The 16426-nt window shown below is 37.8% G+C and overlaps 2 protein-coding genes across 7 annotated transcripts in view; one reads left to right on the top strand and one right to left on the bottom strand.

Moving 5' to 3' along the window:
• Positions 1–1097: 1097 nt before the first annotated feature.
• Positions 1098–16222, top strand: LOC138172605 (uncharacterized protein C5orf46-like). 4 transcript variants are annotated; one of them, XR_011171173.1, is made up of 4 exons: positions 1098–1222; positions 3234–3357; positions 8983–9034; positions 14000–16222. XR_011171173.1 is itself a non-coding variant. In XM_069102302.1 (4 exons), the coding sequence occupies exons 1-4, from the start codon at positions 1153–1155 to the stop codon at positions 14062–14064; spliced, it is 411 nt and encodes a 136-aa protein (XP_068958403.1). In that variant the 5' UTR covers positions 1098–1152; the 3' UTR covers positions 14065–16222. The 4 variants fall into 4 exon arrangements, 3 of the variants coding, with proteins under 3 accessions (XP_068958403.1, XP_068958405.1, XP_068958404.1); XM_069102302.1 differs by having other exon boundaries at positions 13900–16222; XM_069102304.1 differs by lacking the exon at positions 14000–16222 and adding an exon at positions 9854–10172.
• SCGB3A2 (secretoglobin family 3A member 2) overlaps positions 14741–16426 on the bottom strand; it is a 39472-nt gene continuing 37786 nt past the window's right edge. For all 3 annotated transcript variants that reach the window (XM_069102305.1, XM_069102306.1, XM_069102308.1), the window contains one exon: positions 14741–14877. In XM_069102305.1, the coding sequence (XP_068958406.1) occupies positions 14854–14877 (24 nt within the window). In that variant the 3' untranslated portion in view covers positions 14741–14853. The remainder of the gene's footprint in view (positions 14878–16426) is intronic.

Here is a 16426-nt window from a genome sequence, read left to right as displayed (position 1 = left end):
TTGTAGATCCCAGTGGTATCTGCTCAAATGTCAACAAAAAAACTGGTAAACATGGACAGATCCGAATAACATTTTTTTTCCATAATAATCCTTGAAAATCAAAGTAGTCTCTAAAAGTTAAGTGCTATATCTGCAACAGATCTCAAACACAGAATATAAAACAGTGTGGGATGATCCCTTATAACAAAGGACAAGCAACGTTAGAGACAGAAAAGATGTCAGAAAATAGCTAGATAAAATATCAGAGCTGGATAGATCCTGAAAACTTTGAATGACAGAATTAAAATGGACTTCAAATTCTCGTTATTCTTGGATCTTGAAGGTTCCATTGCATCTTTCTAAATTTCTACACTCTGATAATTCTTGGTTTAGCACCAGGATGAAAAAGCTGTTCCTTGCTGAGATGAAGTCTTCTAGATGTAATAAGCTGGGACTAGTTTATCAGCAATTTAAAGAGACACTTCTAAAGCAATTTTTGAGACATACATTAGAAAATAAAGCATGTCAGAATGTAGACCATAGAATGTAAGAGGTAGGAGTAACATTAAAACATAGAATTTAAGCTACTTGAGATCAGTGATTATGTCATTAAAAAAAGAAAAAGAATGCTGGTACCCCCCCCCCCAGAACCTAGCATATCATTCTGTGCAGAATTTAATTTATTGATTTAATTTAATTTTTAATTGGATGAATTTAGTAGAATCAAGTATAGAATACTAGAGATGGATAAGACCTTAAATATAATGTTATATTATGAACATATTAGAGTGAGAACTAGAGAACATTGGATCTGGAGGGCACCTTAGAAAAGAGAACATAGACTATTGGAACAATAGATAAAAGCGGCCATAGAGATGATATAAATCCTTTATACATGAAAAAAAAACTGAGCCTTAAAGGGGGAAAATGATTTAGCCAATTTCAAAAATAAGCTGGTTATTGATGAAGCTGAAATCAGAACCATACTCTCTCACCCCCAATCTTTCTACCAAACCAGGATGTTTCCCTAGAAATCACTTTGCACACAGCTGTGTCTTGCCAAATACCTTAATTAATTGCACTGTAGGTGAGTGATGTCATTGACCCTATTTTATAAATGGAGGGAGAGCTCATGAGCACCTTGATGACTGACCTGAACTCAGGGCAACAAGAATGGCTTCCTCAGTCTTTCAGATGATGATGGCCATAGGGCTGCTTACTTTGATTCTTCCTTCTTATGCTGGTGAGTGTTTTGAAATAAAAGAAACAGCTATTACTATTAATAAAAAGATTGTAGAATATCAGTGATGGATGGAATCAAATTCTACTCTCAACTCATTTTACAAAAGGGGAAACTGATATCCAGTGAGAGACATGACTTGCTAGAGGTTCTGGAGCTAGTTAGCATAACATAGGATAGAATTGGACAGATTAGGACAGGACAGGACAGAACAGGACGGGATGGGATGGGACAGGATGGGAGGGGATAGAATAAGACAGGATGGGATAGGATGGGATGGGATGGCTAAACTAGAATATAAGCTCCTTATGAACAGAGGGGAGGGGGGGTCTTGCTTTTGTATTTGTATTCTAAGTGATGTTCAATAAATGTGCAACAGCTATTATTGATAATGTAGAAATCTATGTGGTATGGAGGAAAAACATTAAAATGGATGTTAGAACTCTGATGCTGAATTAATTTATGACTCAATAAGTTGAATAAATTACTTAAATTCTCTGGACTAGTTTCCTCATCTGTAAAATGAGTGTTGAATTGGATGATCATTACCATTTTGTGTTCTATGGTCTCTGCTCCTTTCAAGTTCTAATATTCTATATTTTAAATATAACTTCTAAGTTCTAATGTCTCTTCCATTATTAATATCCTCTGGTGTAAGGAAAGCGCTAATTCTGTTCATAGATCTTCTAAGGGAGTGTTCAGTTGTTTTCAGTCATGTCTGACTCTTTGTGACCCTGTTTGGGGTTTTCCTGGCAAAGATACTGGAGTGATTTGCCATTTCCTTCTCCAGCTCATTTTACAGATGAAGTGACTAAGGCAAACAAGGTTAAGAAACTTGCCCAGGGACACGCAGCTAGTATTTATCTGAAGACAGAATTGAATTCAGGAGGATGAGTCTTCCTGACTCCAAGCCTGCACTCTCTCCACTGGACCATTTACCTATCCCCTAGATGTTCTAAAGAATCTTCTGACTCTACCAGTATATGTTCTATAGTCTAAGGATAATTCCATAGGATTATATTACCATAGATTTATAGTTGTAAGGAACCTTATAGGTCACCTAGTCTTTTTTTAAAGACAAGGAACCCAAGCCCCAAAGAGGTTGTCTCCTTGGTAGTAAGTGGCAAAGCCCAAGCTGAAGCCAAACTCTTTAACTACACCATGCTGCCATCTGTATAGGCATTTTGAGGTCTATGTTTTAATCAGCTTTTATTCTCTGACTTTCTATGATTTATATTCTAAAGTCTCTTCTTGATTGAACATCTAACAAAGTACAAATTTCTCAAAAGCTTAAAATATAATTTGACCCATGATGCATTCTCCTCGTTTTTAGCTTTTTGTTGCAAGAACCTAGCACAGGAAGTTACATATAAAAGTTACTTAATAAATGCTTATTAGATTGAATTGAATATTTTATATTCTGTGTTATAAAGTCATTTCAGCTATGATATTCTGTGCTCCATTTGCTAACTTGGCACGTTTTACATTCCTTCCTATTCTAATATTCTATGTTTTTTCCACCTATAATAGTTTATGCTCTATGTTCCAACATTCTATGTTTTAAGTTGCCTTTTTATTTATTTCTTTTTTTGGGGGAAGGGAGAAGGCAAGGCATTTGAGTTTAAGTGATTTACCCTAAGTCATACAGTAAGTGTGTTAAGTCTCTGAGTCTGGATTTGAACACAGGTCCTCCTGACTCCAGGGCTGGTGCTATATTCACTGTGCCACCTAGCTGCCCCCATTTCCTTTTTGCTCTACAATTATATGATCTATGTTCTAAGGTCTATTCTATCTCTGATGATCTATGGACTGTGCCCTAAGGTACCTTCCAGCTAAGACACTGGTTATTTTCTATAGTCTAATAGTCTAACTAAGGGTTCATCTAGCTCTGATATTTTACAACAGAGACAAGAATGGCTAGAGAAATTCCCTGCAGAGAAAACAAAGCAAGTCCAGTCTAATATTGTTGCCATTTTATGGGACAAAATTGCCAAGAAAATACTTTGTGTTCCAGGTGACAACAATTCCAACTCTGATCAAAACCAGGACAAAGAAATCTCAGAAATGCTTTCATTTCTTGGCATGGGAATTTTTGAATCTACTATGGACTATATTCTCAACTCAATTTTGAAGAGCTCGTAAGTGTTAAACCCAAGCAGATGTGTCTTTAGGTTTCTGTTAGCACATTGTGGGAAGAATGGCAAGAAAGACTGGTTTGAAAATGCAGATATGAATTTTTGCTGTGGGCTTCAAAGGAACCAAGGTCAATGTCAGGTGAGGCTTAGGAGAAGCAGAGAGACTTCTGTTTTGAGATCTCATGGGAGGTTCAGTATTTACTCCTTTTCTTTTGTGCATAATCATAACATTTATGTGAGTGGCAGCGTAGGGGGGAAGACAAGGCAAATTAGTGGCAGAGACATTCAAGGTGTCCTGACTTTCTAACCAGTGACAAATATATGGAATGCAATTTAATAGAACAAACATTTATTATGTACTTGCTATGTGCCATATGTGATGCTAGACATGGGATAAAATGAAAACAATTCTTTCCCATCAAGTAGTTTGTATTGTACCAGGGAAAAAACATATATACACATGCAAGTAAATATGTGTATTATATATTTATATGTATGCATACATACATATAAATATATAATACACATATTCATGGGGCAACATATATATTAGCAAATATAAAGTAATTTAGGCAGGGAGAGAGCTGATAAGAGGTGGGGTGGAGGGAAGAATCAAGAGAAATCTTATTTAGTAGATGGCATTAGAGCTGAACTTTAAATGGAACCAAGAATTTCAAAAGGTACAGATGAGGAAAGATAGAATTCCAATCCTGTCACTGGAAAACAGCTTACACAAATGTGTGGAGGTAGGAAATGGAATGCTGTGTACAAGAAACAGCAAGTAGGCCATTTTAGTGAGAAAATAGAGTATATAATGGGAAAATTAAGAGGAATAAAGCAAGAATCAACCAAATAATGATAGGGAACGCTAAAGGTTTTCCCAGTAAATAAACTAGTAAGCACCATATCCAATTCATTCCATGCAATAGAAGGTACTTAAATAAAAGTTTATTAGGATGAAATAAAAACAATCTGTCTTCTAACTACGTGCCTTTACTCAGACTGTCCATCATGCCATGCCATTAATGGTCTTCCTCATTTGTACCTCACAGAATTCTTATTGCCATTTAAGGATGAGATCAAATGCCAGCTCCAATGCAAGACATTTCCTGACTCACAATTTTTATTTGAAATAGTTCTAGAAATACTAGTAACTAGATAGCAATAAGACAAGAGAAAGAAATGAAAGGAATAAACATTGGAAAGGAAGACAAAATAATCTTGTTTGAAGAGGGCATGAAGGTTTACTAAGAAAACCTTAGAGAGTCAGCAAAGAAAATCATAATAATTATTTCTTCAGTAAAGTAGCAGGGTATAAAATAAATCATCAAAAGTCTTCAGCATTTTATATGGCAAGAGTAAAATGCAGAAGTTAAATGAAAAAGGGAAATTCTATTTAAGATAACCTTTAAAATGTAAATATTAGCTGGAAGTCTATACTACCATGATACATTCAAGATTTATGTAACTACAGTTGCAACACCTTCTAAAAGAAAGAATAATTTAGATCAGACGTAGGGTAACCTGCAGCCTTGAGGCCACATGTGACCCTCTATGTCTTCATGTGCAGCCCTTTGACTGAATTCAAACCTCACAGAATAAATCCTCTTAATAAAAGGATTTGTTGTATAAAACTTGGACTCAGTCAAAAGGCAGCACCCAAGGACCTAGAAGGCCACTTGTGGCCTTGAGGCCACAGGTTCCCCACCCCTGATTTAGATCATTGAAGGAACCCATATTGTTTAGGGCTAGGCCATATCAACATAATAAAAATGATGTGCTTCCTAAGCTAATTAACTCATTGAAAGATTTACTGCTCCAATTACCAAAGGGATATTATATATAGAGAGAGAAAGTAATAATAAAATTCATTTGGAGGAGTAAAGGGTCTAGAATTTAAAAGAAACAATTAAAAAAGAGTAAAGAGGAGTAATTAGCTCTTCCAGACTTCCAATTCTATTATACAGCAGTAACCATCTAAACTATTTGGTACCAGATAAAAAATAGAAAACCTTGTATTATAAAAAAAAAATAAGATATACAGACACTGGGGTATAGAAATCCATCTTGACATAGTAGAAAGTTAGGGAGGGTTGGGGGGGGATATGAGAGAGAACAAATTGTAGGAAGGGTATTCAGTAGGCTTGCTATTTTGGGGTAGGGGTAGGGGAAAGATGGGGAGAAAAAATTTGTAACTCAGAATCTTGTGGAAATGAATGTTGAAAACTAAAAATAAATAAATAAATTTAAATTTAAAAAATAGAAAACTAGATAAATCAATAAGTATTTATTAAATGCCTGCTGTAAACGAGTCATTGTGTTAGGCACTAGGAATGCATTGATAAAAATGAAACAATTTCTGTCCTTAAAGAGCTTACATTTTATCAAGAAATATAATATGTCCATATATAGGTATATACAAAGTAAATATGAGGCAATTTGACAAGCAAGACACTAGAAACTGAAGTGATCAAGAAAGGCTGAATGAGAGGATAACATTTGAGTGGAGTTTGAAAAGAAGATATTGATTTTAAGGGGCAGAGGTATGCATGAGTGATAAGAGTGAATAATAAACAAGGTCAGATTAGCCACTCCACAGAGCAGTCCTGTATAACCTGCAGATCCCCCAAGAATTTTGGGCAGCCCACAAAAAATGTAGAAGATTTTCCTGGGCCATCCAAATCCTTTGGCAGGCTGCAGGTTGTGTAGGCCTGCCCATAGAGTGTAGAAATGGATTAATGCAGTCAGGTTGTAAAAGGTATTAAAGCCACATAGAAGAGTTTGTAGTTAATTCTAGAGATAATAAGAAGGCACAGGATTTTTATTCAGCAGGAGAATGACTAGGTCAGAATTGTGTTTTAGGAATATTACTTTGATGACTTTATGAAGGGTGCATTAAAGAGGAGTCTTGGAAAAGGAACTAATTAGAAAGCTATTGAAGTAGTCTAGGAGAGTTGTGATAAGGGTTTGAACTAGAGATGTGACTTTGTGAGTGGAGAGAAGGGAACAGATTAGATAAACAAAAATCAGAAATAATTGAACTGAGTAACTCATTGTTCACTATAGCTGAGAACATAAATCCTAAGAACGAACTCCCTATTTAATAAGAAACTGAAAAGGAAAACAGAAAAGCAGTTTGCCAGTCATTAGCTTTAGATGAGCATCTTATACCAGATACCACAAAAAAAAAATTCAAGAAAGGCAATCAGAAAGTCACCACCTAAAAATTTTAGAATTAATTTTAGATTTAATTTTAGAATAAGATCAGGTACCTTTCACCGCTGTGATTGGAGATAGAATTCCTAACCACACAAGGAATAGAGGAGCTCTCAAAAGACAAGGCAGATCATGTTGGTTGCATGAAATTGAAAACCTTTTGCATAATCAAAATTAGTGAAGCTAAGATAAAAAGGAAAATGATTGGGAGGAAATCTTTATACCAAATACCTTATATGGTTCTGATATCTAAGATTAATAAGGAGTTAACAAAATGCGTAAGACCCAGAACCATTCCCCAATGGCTAATTTGTCAAAGGATGTAAACAAACAATTTTCAAAAGGAATGAAAATTATGAACAAGCACTCAACTAATTACTCTGCATTATTAATAAAAAGAGAAATGCAAATCAAAACTAACCTGAGGTTTTATGTCACACTCAGAAAATTTGCAAAGATAACAAAAATGTAAAAGGAAACAGTCAATGATGTAAGGGTTTCAGAAAGAGAAGCACACTGCCATGTGTGGAGCAATGAAATAATCCAACCATTCTGGAAAACAATGTATTGCTTTCATTTTAAAAGAGACTGAAGTACCCATATCTTTTGAACCAGAGATCTCATTGTTAGGCATATACCCCAAGGAGACCAAAAACAGAAAAACTGCACCAACTAGCAGCACTTCTTGTGGTAGCAAAGAGCTCCAAAGTAGATGCCCCTCCATTTGGGTGATTACAAAGCACTTCATATGTGAAAATAAAAAAGAATGTTATCATTCCATAAGAAATAGGAAGAAATCAGAGAGGCATGGGAAGACATATGGCCTGATACAGAGTGTATCAAGTAGAACCACAAAAAGGCTACATTGAGGGGTAGCTAGGTGGTGCAATGAAGAGAGCACCGGCCCTGGAGTCAGGAGGACCTGAGTTCAAGTCTGGCCTCAGACACTCAACACTTACTAGCCATGTGACCTTGGGCAAGTCTCTTAACCCTAATTGCCCTCCAAAAAGAAAAAAAAAAGACTACATTGACAACAACAATGTAGAGAAAAAGAAGAAAAAAAGTGCTTTATGTATATATTGTACTATATAAGTACTATGTATATACTGTATACATGTCTATTTATGGGCATGTTATGTCACCTAATTAAATTTAAACTCTTTGAGGATGGGAACTTGTCTTATTTTTATCTTTCAAACTCTCTTGCCTAACACAATGCCTGACTCAGTAAACTAAGCTTGGCCCTAAAGAAGAGCTGAGAAAATGCATCTCCTTCTTTTCACTGCAGAGGGGAGGGACTATGAATGTGAAATGTTACATAGGCTCTCAAACAGATCTTGGTTAATTTTACTGAACTGTTTTACACACACACACACACACACACACACACACTATTTTATGCACATACATAAAACTGTGTATACACACATTTATGTGTAGTGTGTGTGTGCATATATAATTCAGCACTTCTGAGAAGGATGACTTAGGAGTCCAACTCTTTCCAATACCAATGAGAACATATGTGTGTGCATGTGTATGTGTGTACACAAATAAGTACACATACATAAATATATTTGCTACAGGAAATGTGCATATATAGATATATATTTGTCATGAGAAATAATTCTCTGGATAAGGGAGAGAGAAGGGATATATTTGGAATCAAAGGGCATCAATGAAAATAAGATTTTAAAAACAAGAAATCAGTCAGTCAATGTTTGTTTAGTATTTATTTATACATGTTGTGTGCAAAACCCTCTGTGCTTTGAAGGAAGTTAATTCTGTCCTCTACTTGGTAGATAGATTATGGGGATCAGTTTCTCTCCATCAAAAATTTTATGGCTTAACTCTACCATTTAATGGAGGAGAAGACAATTCCATCAATTGATTTGTATAGAAACATACACAGAGTACATAGAAAATTCTATTAGGAAGGCGACTTAGAACACTGAAAGTTAAAAATAGAAAATTCTTTTGCTTATGGAATGTTCAAGCTAACATTGACCTTAGAATGCCATAGCAACAAATCTCCCCGGAATATTTTTTTAAAATTATAAAAAGCCATTTAATCTAAACCCCTAATTAAATGCATGAAGAAATTAAGAAGTTAAATAACTTGGCCAAGATCACAAAGCCTTCAGCTTCAGAGTTAATATTCAATCCCAGATCTCTGAAGCAAAATCCAGTTTCTTTTCTCCTCCACCACATTGCCCTGATATGCCTCATAAAAGACAGAACACACATTTCTGCAGCTGCAAAGAGTCTTTAGAACACAGAACACAAACTGAAAAAAAAACAAAACTAAAAAAAACCCTTGAAGCACAGAAGAAAGATTTTAGAAATCATCTTGGCCAGTGCTCTCACATCCCTTAAAATACATATAATTTCATCTCTTTATTCCTTCCTTTCAAGAGGGTATATGAGTTGGGAAGACAAGGAGAGGAAGACTCCAGAAAAATCACTGGTAAGTTCAATACTGATTTTAACACCCAACTTTCAATCCCACACAAACAACCCTTATGTAATGGAAAAAGTACTGGAGTGGGCATTGAGAGACCTGAGTTTAAATCATGGCTCTAATACCTATTAAAACTATACAATCATGGGCACATGTGTTTTTCTCTTTCTGATCCTCAGTTTTCTGTTCTGTAAAATATAGGAAAAAATTCCCAGCCCTGCTTCCCACAAAGGATTATTGTCAGCATCAAATGGAGTGAATGTCACGGGAAAGGAGGAAGGAAGAAAGGGAACAAGCACCTACTAAGTGCCTGTCATTGTGCCAAATACCTTACAAATATTACATCATTTGATCCTCAAAACAACTCAGGGAAATAGGGGCTATTATTACTCCCATTTTGCAGATGAGGAAACTAAGGCAAATAGAGGTTAAGTGACTTGCCCAGGGTCACATCCTGGGCCTCTACCTACTGAACCGTGTTTCTGTATGGGAGAGTACAGCTTCTTCTTTTGGGCAGTTCTAGGCAATACCATGAAGAGAGTGTCAGGCCGGGAGTCAGGAAGACCTGAATTCAAATTTAGCCTCAGACACTTTCCACCTGTATGACCCTGGGCAAGTCCCTTAGCCTTGTTTGCCTCAGTTTCCTCAACTGTAAGATTAGGTAGAGAAGGAAATGCAAAACCGCTTCAATTTCTTTACCAAGAGAAAGCCAAATGTAGTCATAAATAGTCAGACATGATCTAAACAAATCTTTAAGAAGCTTTAACTTATATGGAAACAACATCTAATTCCTTGTAATGTTTTCCACTCCCCCTCCTTTATTAGGTCTAGTTTCTTGGACTGAGACAGACTCCCCAACAAGCTAAAGGACCTGACAGCTGAGGCCTCTTATACTTCAGTGTCTTTCAGCACCTCTGAGAATGCAATTCACTATGGGTGACTCATGAAGCTGTTTTAGTGAGTTACTTCTAATGTCACATTTGCATAATAATCACTTAATTCATGTAAAGTTCATTCCTGAGGAGGAAAGAATCTCTTGGAAGGCCCAGCCCTTCATAGTAGAGTATTTGGGTGGAGTTCTAGACAAATGGATCTGTGTAATTCTAGATAAGTATTGAAAAAGATCTCTAAAGGCCTAAGAATGAACCAAGTTGTTTTTTTTTTTTTTTGGGTGGAGGGTTGGAGGGGGAGGTCTTGGGGGAAGGGAGGAGGGAGGCAGTGGAGACTGTTTGGATCAGTCAAAACAACCAGCATGGAAACTTCCTCCATGGAAACTCTCTTTAGTGGTGGAAATCAAGAGTTACCTGCAATATTTAATGTTAAATGTTAGTGCTTGGATGCATTAGGAGATTAAGTGACTTCCTATTGATCACAAGGTTACTGTGTGATAGAAGAAGGACTTGAACTCTTCTGACTCTAAGACAAACCTTTATTTCATACTGACTTCTCTGAATCTAATAAGGTAAAATAATAGGGACAAATGTAAAGTCCTATACTCAGGCTCAAAAAAATCAGCTGCATAAATGCTGGAAGGGGAAGGCATGGTTAGATAGAAGTTTCAGTGAAGAAGATATGTGGAATCTTAATGGACCAAAAGTTCGATGATCCAGGCATTGAACAAGTCAACAGTATGGTTTGTCAGACAATAAGGCTACTGCAATCTTATGTTGTATAAAGGTCATTGATATGATAATCCCACTGTTCTCTGTCTTAATCATATGACATCTAAATCATTATTTGGTTGCAGGCAAAATGTTTTAAGAATAATGAACAGCATTGGGTTGAATTGGTTTAAATCAAAATGGACCCATGGTCTGCAATTCTCCAGTATGAGAGGCTGACATGGGGCTTTGGGATCACATTATACAAAGATTATTCAAAAAGCATAGGGAGGATTACCCTGCTATGTGTTCATGATTCTCAGAAATGCTTATCCAGCCCTAATCTCTTCGCTGACCTTTAGTCTCCCCTGTCCCACTACCCTTCAGACATCTTGAACTAGATGTTTAGTAGACATCTTAAACTCAACATGTCCAAAATTTAAGTCATTATTTTTCCCTCTAAAATCTCCCCCTTTCCAAACTTCCTTATGCCTATCAAAGGCACCACCATCCTCCCAGCCCATCAGGGGTTAACCTCTGCTCCTCAGTATTTCTCACTCCCTATATCCAAGCTGTTGCCAAAATCTGTCAGTTTCACCTTTAAAACATCTCTCACAGATGATGCTTTCTCTCCTCTGATTGCCACCACTCTGGTGAAAGCCTTTATCTCTTCACATTCGATTATGACAATAGCCTGCTAGTTCATCTGTCTGCCCCAAATCTCTCCTCACTCCAGGCCATTCTCTGGTCAGTTGCTAAAGTGATTTTCCTAAATCACCAGTCAAACCTTGTCATCCCCACACCAAATAAACTCAACTGGCTCCCTATTACCTCCAGAATCAAATGCAAAATACTCTCCTCTGAAAAGTCCTTCATAACCTACATCCACCCTTTCCAATCTTCTTAAGTTTTACTCCCTGTGCTCTTCAATCCAGTGACACTGACCTCCTTACTTTCTTTTTTTGTTCAAAATCTACAATTTCTATTATTAATTGACACAATGGGGGTCCAACTAATACCATCTAACAGATGGCCCTCAAACAAAATTGATCCTGTTAGCCCTAAACTGATGAGAATCTCAGAGCTACAAGGTCTGTAGTTATCTCATAGGAAGGAATTTCATGGTGGATATTAGTTCAACTCCTCCCTGCATAAGAATCTTTTCTGTACCATTCCTGATATATGATATTCCATCCCCCTTCCAAAGTCTACCCAATACTCTGGAGGCTTCTCTCTGGTTCTTTGAGTATCTGTAAGGGTTATGGGATTTAAAGATCTCCCATGCCCCATGGACGTGCTGACATAGCAGAGCAAGAGAAAGTGAAAAGCCGAGCTAACGGTCCTGCGGTTGGCAGTTGGTGGCGGTTGCCTTTTTTTTTTTTTTTTGAGTTGGGACTCCTGCTGAGGACTGCCAGGGGCCGGAGCTGCTGGGAGCGCTCTTCCAGGACGCTGGGTGGTTGCTGTGAGTGGGGAGAGGAGGACCTTTGCCTGAGGTAGCCTGTTCTGTTTTAAAGGCTTGAAAATGTGGGTGCTTTCTACTTTATCTACCTGTGCCAATGTCATAACTACTCTGATGGCTTTCACTTTCTGGTTTTGGGACTCAGTCTTTTGGTATCTTAATAAATTTTCTAGTTTATTTCCCCAAATGGCAAACCTGACGTATTTTGTGATGGATAATTATATCAGCATATTTATAATCTCTATAGGCATTGTGAATATGGCATTGCTGATACAGTATCTCAGAGATGCCAGAGTAGCCATCATTCTGTCATTCCATAACCAATCTAATTACTTTTCTGTTCAGATAGGTTGAGAATGATATATTTTATACTACTTTTAGAATGATCTTGGGCAGCTAGGTGGCACAGTGTATAGAGTACAAGGTCTGGAATCAGGAAGACTGACATTCCTAAGTTCAAATCTGGCCTCAGACACTTAGAACTGTGTGACTCTGGACAAGTCACTTCATCCTGAGTGACTCTCGTTATTTTATACATAGTTTCTTTCTGTCTGTCTATTTCTCTGTCTCTGTTCTCTATGTCTCTGTCTGTTTCTCTCTGTCTCTGTCTCTCTATCTCTTCTCCCTCTCTCTCTATCTCAGCCTCTCTCTGTCTCTGTCTCTCTGCCTCTCTCTCCTCTCTCTCATGCTTCTGGCCAATGGCTCCTGTTTTTTTTTTTTTTCCCCTAGAGCCTTAGCCCAAGTTCTTGGGCCAAACTAGACCTTTCTTATCTTTCAGTTACACTGGTTGCTCACTCCAGAGGCCCAGGTCTATTGTTAGTGCCTGGAAAACCAGCAGTTTCTATCCCTTGGATCAGCTGGGAGGACTGTGTATAATGATGCCTCTTCCATTTTAGAGCCCCCAAAAGACAAAATAGAGCTCATAGATTTGTCACTCCAGTGCCATAATGTTTCTATCAGGATATTGGTGTTCTCAGTATGAGAATGTCATAGCTGAACCATACTAAGAGCTGTGTCTAGGGAAAGGGATACATCTCAGTAACTAGAATTCTTGACAATAAACAGTAAAAAGCCCAGGTCATTTTGACTCCAACTTGTGCTATTATAAATCATTCTAAAATGTCTCAGCATATTTTCCTGTATTCATCTGATACCATGCAGAGACTCTAGATTTTCTTTTTCTTTTTTAACTTCGTATCTTATTTAATAGCCTATATCCAAGGTCTGAGCAGCTGGATAACACACTGGACAGAGCTCTGGGTCAGGAAGACCTGAGTTTAAATCTGACCTCAGATGCTACTAGCTGTGTGACAACTGGCAAGTCACTTAACATTGTTTGCCTCAGTTTCCTCATCTGTAAAATGAACTAGAGAAGGAAATGGCAAACTATTAGTCAATAGTTAGGAAGGAGAGCTCATGCTCTCTCTTCCACCTAAAGGCAACTCTCTCTCAAGAGTGCTTCACTGCTCAATTAAATCACTGCTCAGTTGATGTGGTACTGAAATGTGTGATTCAGAGGTGCCTTGTTATTTTATACATAGAACCAGAAATGTTTCTGATACTTTCTACCAGTTACAAGATATTTCCTACATACCGTCATTGTTTTCATCCAGTCACCTAAAGTCCGTAATCCTTTCAAAGTGATGAAGGGGTTTTTGTGATTAGTTGGAGCCTTAAACTGCAGTCTATGATCCAAGAGCTTATGTTCTTAGGCAGTTCTAGGTTGAACATTTCATGGTATATGTTCAAATGTCTCTTCTTGTTCAAGCCCTGTATTGTTGTAGTTTTTGTTTGCCCTTCTTTTTTCAAAGAGGACCAATGACATCACGGAGAGATGTCCTGACTCGTGTGTGAATTGGATTCACGTGGGGCAGAGCTGCACACAGTCATCAGCCCCACTCTCTCTTCCAGAGTCATTGAAGTCCTGTGGCGAGATAAAAGTCAGGATGACTGGCGATGGCCTGGGATGCCGTTGATGACTGACCAAGCTCTGAGCATTCCGCAGTGCCTGCTTCAGCCACCTTTATGGCTGTTGGAACACATTACCCTCATCTGCCCATTCCATCAGGTGAAGTCTTCATATGTGTAGGGTAGACACCCCCCAACTCATAGACAGGTTTTAGATCTATTGGTAACCCTCAGCCTGGTTTAGCCTAGCCTACCAGGCATAGCCACTGTGCAGGCTACAGCTTCTTGAAGCCACAGGTGAGAGTTGGGTGACTGATGGACATCAAAAGTGGAATGAGCAGCCCTGAAAAGGGCTAAGCAAACCCTCACACCAGAGGTGCTAGCCCTCCCCGTATATCCTAAGGCACTGTGTATTGTGTTTGAAGGTGTCTCTCAACTCTCCTATTCTATACTGTAAGATCTCTTCTAGAGTTTTCATTCTGTGTTCTAAGGGTTTGTCTAGTCCTCCCATCCTATGTTTTAATGTCCCTTCAAGTTCTGTCATTCCACGTTCTATGTTCAAAGTCAAATTCCAGATACAACATTTTATGAACTATAATCTAAGGTCCTTTCCAATTAAAACTTTCTGTGACTCTAATAAATAATCCCCTTCTAGAACTGAGAGCAACCCTGCCCCTAACCATTTTCCCCCATTCCCCAGAATGGAAGATATGACCACGAAAAATTTATCTGAGTGCTTTATTGACACAGTTCAGGATGCCTAGAGGCAGGCAAACGATAAAGCAGAAAAATAACAAGAGGAAGAGGTGAGAGGATGCCAAAGCAGTCAGCTACTTGTTCTGTTCATTATCCTGAAATCACACCAGGTGGGTCAAAGCCTCCTGAAAGGTAGAAGAGTAATCATGATGAAAAGAATTGCCTGAGATAATGTTTGGGAGGAGGTCATAAGGGTCTAGGATGAGTGGTCAGAGAATTATTTTCCCCCGGGGGTTGGAAGCTGGTATGGACTCAATACTACTCTGGAGGAAGCACTAAAAGCAATAGCTCGTATTTAATGTTATTGTTAACAATAACGATGATAATGCCTTAAGGTTGACAAAGTACATTGTGCATTTTCTCATTTGATCCTCACAATGATTCTGTGAGATAGGTGCTATTTTACAGATGAGAGAACTGAGGCCGAGAGGTCAGATGACTTGTGCAGGGTCACACAGCTAGTAAATGACTAAGGCAGAATTCAAACTCAGGTCCTTCCCGACTCCAAGTCTAGCCCTCGATCCATGGTGCAGTCTAGCTGGCAAATAAATTTTCCCATTGCAAAGTACTTTCCCTTCCATCCCCTCACGAGATCTTCCCAACAGGCCCCTGAGGGAGATTGGTTAGATTGTTAGCCTCATCACAATGAGAAAATAACAGATTCCGAGGTAGGAAATGTATCATCAAAACTAATTGTTGCTAGAGCCTGGGCTCAAACCCAGGTCTTTTGTTGACTTCCATCCTGACTATTTCCGCTTGACTATTCTAAGTCTTAATGGAATCACTTTGCTACTGAGATTTATATTCTGACTGCGACTGTGGTATAGGGTATCATACATAACATGCACTTAAGAAAGGTTTCTTTAGGGAACAGCTTTAACTAAGCTTAAATTGTCTTACATGGAACCTTCAAGGAAGGGGAAAAGGTCCAGAAACCCAAGAGTAAGGCAATGTCAGCAAATCCAACTTTTCCCATATTGGGCAAGCCACGGCCTCTTATTTAAGTCTCAGAGATGTGACTAATAGATCAGGGTTCTGCCTTAAGTGCCCTGCTGCTCTGTTAAAAATGGCATAGTAACAATGTACATACTCTATAATGTGGTAAAATAAGTATGAAATTGCTATGTAATAATTTAGAGCAATTAATAATGAATTAAAGAATTAATAATTGGATGATAGTTCCATGATATCTTACAATAACAATCATGTAAATGCACAGTAACTTTATCTATAATAAAGGTGCAAGGACCAAAAGTAATTGTATAATAACTATGTAATCATTGTATGTTACTGAACAGTGACGATTAATATTTGTGCAATAAGTGTACAATGGCTACAGAGGGACTTCTGTTAACTATACAATGGATCTACAATAACTACACAATGATTATGCAATAATGCTATACAATGTATAGTCACAGGACAAATTCTATCATTGTTACATGTGCAATAATAAAATTATTATATAGTTACTGTGTGATGACTATATGATAACTGTACCCTGCTTGTCCAAAGACTGCCACGTAACACTGTGTGATGACTCCATAACTGCTACATGGTGACTATACAATAACTTCATGGTAACTGTACAGTCCTTTCACGCATGGACAATGATTTTCCAATAGTACTTCAGAGGCTGCATGATGAAGTTATTCAACTGCTATGTAAATTTGA

Source organism: Petaurus breviceps, unplaced genomic scaffold (assembly GCF_028583685.1).
Source record: "Petaurus breviceps papuanus isolate PSGF00001 unplaced genomic scaffold, PetGlider_PUasm1.0 551, whole genome shotgun sequence".
Classification (NCBI taxonomy): domain Eukaryota; kingdom Metazoa; phylum Chordata; class Mammalia; order Diprotodontia; family Petauridae; genus Petaurus; species Petaurus breviceps.
The sequence above is the reverse complement of the archived record's forward strand: the minus strand, read 5'-3'. Positions and strand labels throughout refer to the sequence as shown.